Source organism: Leiobunum rupestre, chromosome 3, assembly GCF_980474605.1.
Source record: "Leiobunum rupestre chromosome 3, qqLeiRupe1.1.hap1, whole genome shotgun sequence".
NCBI classification, from domain to species: Eukaryota; Metazoa; Arthropoda; class Arachnida; order Opiliones; family Sclerosomatidae; genus Leiobunum; species Leiobunum rupestre.
The window spans coordinates 35,978,246-35,987,774 of record NC_143386.1 but is presented as its reverse complement, the minus strand read 5'-3'; the positions used below and the strand labels follow the sequence as shown (position 1 = coordinate 35,987,774).

General features: G+C 36.3%; 1 protein-coding gene across 1 annotated transcript; it reads left to right on the top strand.

The window, feature by feature from the left end:
- The first annotated feature begins 543 nt into the window (after window positions 1–543).
- LOC149951606 (uncharacterized) lies at window positions 544–8,165 on the top strand. The gene is made up of 3 exons (XM_090169615.1): window positions 544–1,025; window positions 4,806–5,118; window positions 7,809–8,165. Exons 1-3 carry the CDS (start codon window positions 544–546, stop codon window positions 7,881–7,883), a joined length of 870 nt encoding a protein of 289 aa, XP_090025741.1. The 3' UTR covers window positions 7,884–8,165.
- The last annotated feature ends 1,364 nt before the right edge of the window (window positions 8,166–9,529 follow it).

The following is a 9,529-nucleotide window of genomic DNA, read 5'->3' as shown; positions in this document are numbered from 1 at the left end:
TTCACTTCAATTAAAGGGTAACTCTTATTTAATTTCGATGTATTTGTTCTTAAAAATAATTGTATCACGCAATAAAATAATTTCTTTTTGTTTAACTTCTTTTAAACATAATAATTATTTATTTATAAAAAAAAACTTTTCAAGCTACCACTGAGCCATAGCCAATACAGGGTAGTTGCCAGGACAATTCAAAGCAATAATTATGAAAAGTACCAAATAATATTTTTAAACAATATGAAATTAAAAATTAGAACTATGAAGCCAATTTGGAAAGAATACAGAAAGCAAAATCATCTTTCTAGCGAAGGCGCCAATTTATTTTTCAAATTCTAGTCAATAATTTGGCTTATACCGATAGATATAATTCATTCATTATGCATATTAAAGGTGTTCAAATGATCTTCCGCATAAAAATGTACCATAACTCCCTATAACGTTTTTCGAAAAATGCGCTCATCCAACATTTTGGTTGTATTTTCAGAATATAAACTATGATTTAACAGAACCGGAAAAATGCGCTTAAATGACTGGCAATCGTGTAACATGTCATCGGACGTGGTGACATCTTCCGACGACTTTCCGGATTCTGGTCTGTATGGGTTCGAAGACGACATGTCTCCCACCGCCTCATCCGGAGACTCTTTGAGCGGCGCTATGGGAGACTCTCAATCCTGGGATGACAACAACGCGGCCACCACGGACTCGAGTCGCGTCATGTCGGACGATATACCCAGTCAGTCGATGGAGCAATCGCAACCGAAAGGGTTCCATTCCAACGCGCCAGGAGGGAACAAGTCCTCCTCGGGGAGCACCGCGAACAAGAGGAAGGGAGGACGCAATCGGGCCTCCAAGTCTTCGTACAAACACGTGCCGCACCGCGAAAAGCCGCCGCATTTGGTCGCCCGCCGCAACGCCCGCGAAAGGAGAAGAGTGCAGGCCGTCAACACGGCCTTCTCCAGGCTGCGCAAGTGCGTTCCACTCGAGAACAGAAACAAAAGACTGTCCAAAGTGAAAACGTTACAAAGGTGACATATCTCTATTTGGAGAAATGTTTTTTCTTCCGTTATTGGCTAATTTCCTCCCGTGGGTTTAATTTGCCTTTTTAAAACTAGTTCTTGATGAGCTAATTATGGATTGCTTAGATAAAAGTTCGGGGGAGAAAAGTTCTGGCATTTTGAATTTGGAATTTTATTCCATATTTTGGCAAACGTTCGACGTTAAAAAAATACGTAGTTTTCGTCAGTTGAAATCATATTTCAATTTGCTAATTTTTAAATAATTTTAATTAAGGTTAGCACTTATTCTCTAAAGAGCTGGTTAGTTTTTCATTTATGGGCTATTGATGTTATTTATAAAATAATATTGTCAGTAGAAAAGTTGTATATAAGGAACCATTAAAACTTGTTGAGGTTCACGGTAATAGTTAGTGTAGGGAGCTGTTCGCTCGATCGCGGGACATGCGGGGCTTGCCACCACCCTCCTACGCAGTGTAACCTGGCCACCTGAATTAATGGCTTCAAAAGTCGCTTGATGACTTAGGCCTAAGATGGTGCCTTGGGTATTAGCCTAGCTGATAACTAATGAAAGGCTAAAATTGGTTAAAATATTATGCAGATTTAAAATAATTGATCAGGATATCCAGCCAGACACAATATTAAAGCAGCATATCATAGAAACCATTCGTAAAAATGTGGAAGCTATCATTCTTATAAGTATCAAAACATCAGCTTGAAATAGTGTTAAGTTTTTGTCTGTTAATAAAGACTGATAAGCGTCGAACTTTAGTAGGTATCTTAAATGAAAAAAGTTAAGTATAGCAATCAAAGCTTAATACTATTGTAAAGCCATGGTGCAGATTAAAGGGCACCCTCGTATCATTAAATCATGATTAAATCTGGTTGAAATCAAGTCTTTCACTTTAACGTATAAAGATTAAAAATTATTAAAGCATGATTAAGTTTTTCATCTTGATTATTACGACACATTGTGATCTGACTCTCGTGTTAAGCTAATATTTGGATGAATAGGGTAAAAAAAAAGAAAACAAAATTAGGCGCTTCAATAAAACACGCCCTCTACTTACCTCGCCCCCACGTGTCGAAAAGGGAATCGCCGAATGAAATATTTCTGGTTGGTTGGTTACCAGACTCGCCTGGTCAGTCAAAGAATCCAAATACAATCAAAAGCCAATTCAAAAATAGTCAACTAGATTCGAAACACATTTAATAAACGCAATTTTTTCGTTATTCCTGGTATTATATTTTCAAAACTCAGAAATGGTGCGAACGTGAGCGTTGACGCAAAAAAATCTCGCTTAGGCTTAATGCTTGGATCCTCTAGCGCGCGTCAAAATTTATTTTTTTACGCACGTCAGAACGTTTGTGCATCCAAGGCTTACACGAGGCTCTCACCATCGCGGCTTTTTTGCCATTTCGAAAACCAGCCCTTATAGACAAAAGAAAGAGTTACTCACACGTCTTATTGACATTATGTGCCGCAACTATAACACGAACAGCTACATTTTTAAACCAAAACTTCAACAGGCAATCAAACTCAAAAATCAGCTCATAAGTATTGATGTCTATGCTCAAATTGTACTAGAAGTAACAGAAATCTGCAGTTGCAACTGTGTATAGTTAAGGCGTCATATTTGTAGTAAAAAATATAAATGTTTTAAGTAAATAGCGTTCAGGAAAAAACTTTTAATGTTCTAAAGATTATTTTAAAACGGGAAATGGTCTAATTGAATGAACGCAGCAATATAGTTAAAGAATTAAAAAGGGGAATGATAAATTATTTCAGGTGAAGAAACGGCTCTATACTTTAATAATTTTTTTATTTTAATTCATTAAAACTGTCACATAAATAAATTGGTTTATAAATAAGTAATGCGCAACCAAAAACTTTCGCTACGCCCCCTTTGGTTCACCTTTGAAACCTAAATATGTAGCAGCTAAAGCAGACGCTATTAGTTTTTCCTCATCGATATTCGTAAATTTGACCTAATAAATAATAATCATTTCATTTTAATGTAATGTTTGCATAGTTTGGTTATATTTTGATAAGTTTATTTACGAGAAAAAGTTCAAATTTTTAATTTGTCTGTAGCAGCCGCTAGAGCATATAGGCGCTACCTCGGAGAATATAGCGGCGTTACGCCACCTAGACTCGTTTCGGTCCTGAATTGTTCCCACGCAGTTATATATTTTTATATATAGTAAGAAGAGCCGGGTTCGATCCCAGCATGTGGCACTGGGTGAGAATTCGGAACAACTCCTTTTGCATTGAGTTTGTAAGCTCTCTCCTGACTGGTTTAAGGGGTTTTCAATCGAGCTCTTCGGTTTCCCATTCCATAAAAACTTGTTGAGGTTAACGGTAATAGTATGTGTAGTTTGCTGTTGGCTCCGAGGGGCTGATCACTTCGCGTAATCGGTGTACAGAGCCGTACCTTTGAATGTACTAATGGGATTACGCGTAATCTTTTAAGTCCCTGCCTTTGGCAGTGCTAATCTAAGCGTAATCCGGTGTACAGACTTTCTAAGAGTGGTTAGCCCCTCGGTTGGCTCACATGGCATGAAGGGCTTGCCACCGCCCTCCTACGCATTGTAACCCGGCCACCTTAATTAATGGCTTTAAAAGTTTCTTGATGACTTAGGCCTAAGGTGGTGCCTTGGGTATTAGCCTAGCTGATTATTATTATTATTGTTATTACATCTCTGATGATAAAAAATTTATAAACTTGTGGTAATATTTGCTTCTTCAGTTGAATATGCATGTAATGAAATAAGGCAGTACTGCCTCGAGCCTAAGAAGGTGATGTTAAATTTTAATTGACTAGATGGATGATTCTATCATTAGATGCATTACTTATTTCAATGTCGCACGAAGGTCAAATTTTATATACATAACACCAAACTCGACACTGTGTATATGCATTGCGAAATTAATATGTTGAACGTTATTTAATATACCAGCATATTTGGTATTCGTAAACGTAATTAACTGTATCTACAGTCCTCATTGAAGCCCGTATCACCTTTTACAAAGCTTCTGTTGATGATAATGTTTTTTCGTTAAGTTCAGTGTACCTTGTAACGACTCTGGAGAAATTCATTTTGAGCACAAAATTTATCTAATAAACCGTTAATATAAAGTTCAAAATTTAGTCTTCCTAAATAACTCAATTCTTTCCAATATCAGAATGAAAACAGGATCAGGTCTTAAAAATTAAAAAAAAATATGATATACGCTTAGGAATTCCAAATTTTGATGGGAATATTAAACAGGCAGCTGCCCGAACCTGAAATCGCATACGGGAACGTATTGGAGTGTAAACGTAGCTTTACTGTGAACAGACTGTTTACCTCGACGTGTTGCTTATAACGGTCTCAGCTTGTCTATTACTAACCGTTTATTTTGTCAAATTTAAATAAACATACTTTAGTTTTACTCAAAAAATTACGATTTTAATAATTAAAATATTAAAAATAATAATATTATTGCTCTTTTAGAAATTCTACTTAAACTTAAGTTCAAATAATTTAATTGTATTTTGAAAATTAATATATAATTTATTGCCAAGGTGCTGTAACAGATTATGATATAATCCCGTTCTAATTTGACTCTCTGAATTTGAACTCAATACAGATAACAACACAACGCTAAAATTCAACTGTCCGTCTATGGAAAACTAACTTAATAAGCTTTTTTTACAAAACTTTAAATTCATAGCAATATGCCGACTTAAATTTTATACAAACGATAAATGTTTTTTATACTTAAATTTTTTTTAAATTTTCTCGAAGGGCGATCGAATACATAAATAACCTGCAGGACCTTTTGGACGATTACGAGTCAATATCGAGAACAACGTCAAATGGCGTCCAGCCTTCTTCGATTGGATTCGGCCTTCAACAGAACCAGAACGGGAGCAGCGTTCTCGTCAACAGCACCATCCAAGGATCTTCGGTCGTGTCTTCTTCAATGAATACCACCAAGAACTCTAACGTCCAGCCGATGGAAGAAGGTTTGATGGACAGTTTCGACAATTTCATGGACTCGGCCAGTGTCGTCAATAAAGAAAATCAAGTCCATCAAAGGTGGATTTCCTTAGAAAATGTAAGTATCCTGGAATTTTATTTATTAGCAGTTAGTATTACCGAAAGTGGCATAAGACCCAAAGGTGTGTCCGCCCTACCTTTGCTTTTTTAAAACATTAACTGAGAGCTAGTATCACCATCGACCACAAATACCAACTAGATGGCAAGATGGGGTGGCTGAGTGGTTAGCACTTTAGCCTCGCAGCAAGAGGAGCCGGGTTCGATCCCAGCTAGTGGCACTGGGTGAAAAATCCGGAACCACTCCTTCTGCGTAGAGTTTGTAAGTTCTCTCCCCGCTGGTTAAAGGGGTTTTCCACCGAGATCTTCGGTTACCCCTTCCCATAAAAACTTGCTGAGGTTAACGGTAATAGTTAGTGTAGGGAGCTGTTGGCTCGCGTGGCATGAAGGGCTTGCCACCACCCTCCTACGCATTGTAACCCGGCCACCTGTTACTTGATCACGCACAAGCAACATTGCTTATGTGGTCGAAGGTGGTGCCTTGGGTATTAGCTCTATTTAAAAAAAAATTCTCTGGAAGTTTTCTCTTTGGTCTATGGGCTTTTTTGTCTCGGCGTGATTTTCTCACTTCACTTCACTTGGAGCAGAGATACGTTCTAAAACGCCACACTTGGTGGCGCTGGAGTTGCGAATATTTTCGATTCGTATAACGTTTTCTTAGTCCCCTCTCCTACACTCTCTTTTTACTTAGGAAGAAGCTCTCAGTTTAAAATATACAGTTCTGACACACTTTTGTGTTGTATGTTACTTTTGGTATTACTCATACTGTTCTCTGTAACGAACGTTTTTTGAGAAAAGGATCACAATTTAAGGGTAACATCCACAAAAACCCATTAAGCAGCAACAAAAATTTTAAAATTCATATGTGGGAACTTCCAATATTGGTACCCTATGGACGGGGCGACTCAAATACTACAGGTTATAAAATATTAATAAAACTTTTAAACGGAGGAAACACACAGTAATTTTTTATTTCTCTCTTCACTTTTAAAATAAATAAAGTCAATTAAAAAAATATATATTCCAATACAGGTGAGCTTTCGACCCGTGGGTCTTTGTCAGACTAAAATATTAATAGTCAATAAAGACTAACTTGGTCGATAAAATTCGTTTAATAAAAAACACACGGGAACTTTCGGGCCGTAGTCCTTCGTCAGTCGGGCTCTGAAGCTGTTAACATTTTAGTCCTTAAAACATTTCAAGTTCATTTAACTATATTACTCTGGTAGTGTTTTTCTGTGGGTCTGTCTGTCTGTGCTGCGAACGCGTACGCATTTTCGGGCAGAGTGTAATAACTGCGTTCGCCGTTTCTCGGGCAAAGTGTAATCACTGCTTTCGCAGTTTCTCGGCGTAGTTTCTTGGAATTAGAGAAAACCTTTTTCCAAAAGAGCCCTCTTTTCGTCATTTAGTATAGTATATTCCTTTATTCAATCTTCGTTAGTATCGGGCGGGATTCGAACCCGATCCCTCCTGCACGACAGGTGAGCGTTCTACCACAGAACCACGTATACATGTTACACAATACTGAAAATTAGAAACTCTTGTTTAATTTAGATTTAATTAAAAAAATTAGGAAATATAGTAAGGACTGAAAGGTAAAGAACTAAATCCCCTAAAACCCCTTAGAACTCAAAATCTCTAAATCTTTTTGAATGCGATGGCATTTTTAATAATATTAATTTGCGGTTTGCTTTATAATAAATTATTCACAAATATTCGTGATAAAAACCAGTTTTAATCCTGGATTTTAGTAACTATCACAAAATTTCAAAAACACTTCAAAACCAAATCCAGGTAATATACGCTACGTGAGTTTCACTTTCAGGTGAGGACCCATATTGGAATTTTGGAAATAATAACAGAAGTAAATAACATATCTCTTGCGAATGGAGAGTCTATCTAACCCCTAAGAATGAAACCAGTTTAGTCACGGGCTCAAAGCTGATTCTAATTGATGCAAATCAAGTTTAGGCTAAAAATGTACCGCGTTTATGATTTAGCCTAAGGATATAAAATGTAAAGTGAAAATTAAGTGGCGATATTTTCGGTTTATAAACGGTATTTTTCCCAATAGTTTTATAATTTGGTAAGGATTTCAAAAAATCAGCGGGAAGCATAAAACCTTAAATGTATTTCTTTAAGAGCTATGTTATATAAATTAGTAATAAATATTTATACGCTAGGCAATTTTTACATAATCAAAATAATATGCGCTCTACATTTTGAGCAATAATTTTATGTATGTTTAATTTAAGGTTCATGTTATATTTCAAACTCGTGAATAGATACTTATCTGGTAGGACTAGTGTTATAAGCCTTTCATTATACCTAAATCAGTACTCGTTTAAAATAGTTTTTTTGTAACTATGTTTTGTTTGAATCCGTTCAGAGTTACATCCCAGATAATTAGTGGTTTTTAGAAATAGATACTTCCCTCTAACAACGTAAGAGCTATATTATATAAACTTTGGTTATAAATAATTTTACGCAAGGCAATTTTTACATTATCAAAAGTAATACGCGCTTTACATTTTTAACCATAATTTGGCGTACGGTTCTGCTAAGGTACATAATTCATTCTCAAGGCCTACATGGATACGTAGATACATTTTCAAGACTTCTGATTAAACCTAATTCAGTATTCGTTTAAAATAGTTTTTTAACAAAGGTTTTTTTTGCGAATCCACGCAGAGTTACATCCCAGAGAATTACGGATCTTTCATTCCATTCTACGACGATTACAACCAGGGAGCACTTCACGCCTGAAACAAACATCACGCTTTCGTCGGCCCAGGAATGATGTCCGCTGTACGATCATTACGCCGAACTTGCTTTCGCTGGTTGCGCGCGGGAGAAGGCGAGATTGACTTCTTGCATCAGCTTTCTCAAGAGATCTCGAGAAACTTAACGCCACTCTATTTTGCTGACGTTTCCTCCAATTTTACGAGAAAAAACATTTATCCTCTAAACTTTCAACATTATTTTTTTTTATTCAGCACCAAAGGGTTTATTCTGTTTAAACGCAATTGTACGCCACATTGGCCTTAATCTAGTCAAAGCCTTATGTAAATAAATCTTGCTATTTCTTGGAATCTTTATTTTTTTATTCATTTTATAACTAAAGTATTTCTAACCTATCTAGGTTACAAAATAGATGAATTATAAGTCTGATAATACAAATGCGAAATAAACAGTAGACTTAAATTACAATATTTTACATTTAGCACCCAATGATTTTACGAAATATCTCCGTCTTGTCATGTTGGTCGTATTTTATAAATTTCAAATTTTCTACAATCTCTGTTGATAAATCAAAAGGATGATTTTTATAAATAACGGTTAAAATTTGACGAGTTCCCCTCTCCGGAAAAAAAGAGAAGAGCGCGAGTGCGAGCCATAGAAATCTCACAGGTAACTAGAATGCTGCCGCCTATGGCCGAGCTTGTCGCCAATTCGCTTTGAACCTTTCAGCCAATGAGAGGCCGTAGAGCGGTTCCACTACTCTCGAAGCGTCATGCCGCGGGAGGATAAATTTGACAATTGCAGACGATGCAATCGACAGCCAGGCTCGGGAAATTCCGATAGGATTTCGCTGGGTTTTTTAGATTTTGAGATATTAACAGTTTGCGGATAATAACTTAATTATAATCGTAAAAGTATTAAATTGTAAAATTTGTGTTCTTAAAGAGATAGTGCCAACTCAGATTAATTTAAAATTTTGTTCTTTGGCTTACGCCTTATGATAGATTTTTAAGTCCTGAATCCGAATATATACACATATTAGCACTTTCAATTAGTATTTAGTTTTATATTTTAATGTAAAATAATGGTATTTTAATAGCCGCGCAAAACTTCACAGATTGTTGACGTCATGAGTTTGGTCGATTTCGGCGCGCTCGAGCGGCGGGGAATTTCCAGTAGTCTTCTTTCTACTATCGCGTAGAGGATTTGTAAGCGCGTTTTTTGACTTTCTCGAATCAAGACTTCACGAACCGGCTACGTGTAAAAATATTATTTTCAAAGTAGAAATTGAAGAAAAAATCGATAACAAGCTATTGTTTATAAATTATATCATTATTTCTTATACGTAGTCATTATAACAATATTTATTTTCTACGGAAAGATGCCACTGAAAGCACCGAAGACGTGGGCGCCACAGTGTATTGTGCAGTTCCTTCCTGCAGTAATAATAACAACAAAAGTGGCTTATTTTTCCATTACTTTCCATCGAATGAGGGTCTTAAAGCGTGCGAAAGCGGGAAACTCGGATCAAAAGAATTGATGGGAGTAAAATTTCCTCCTGTAATCCCCTAAAAATTATATCTCCAGCTCGCTCTAGTAGCAACCAATAAACATCAACCTATCTATGACGTAGACAGTATGTGATAAAAAAAGTTACGCTATCTTTCTAT

Bases quoted from the DNA above. Each gene is read 5' to 3' on its own strand.
- LOC149951606 (XM_090169615.1), top strand. From the start codon at position 544: ATGTCATCGGACGTGGTGACATCTTCCGACGACTTTCCGGATTCTGGT. The intron at 1,026-4,805 runs GTGACATATCTC...ATTTTCTCGAAG, and splicing joins AAAGTGAAAACGTTACAAAG to GGCGATCGAATACATAAATA. The intron at 5,119-7,808 runs GTAAGTATCCTG...GAATCCACGCAG, and splicing joins GGTGGATTTCCTTAGAAAAT to AGTTACATCCCAGAGAATTA.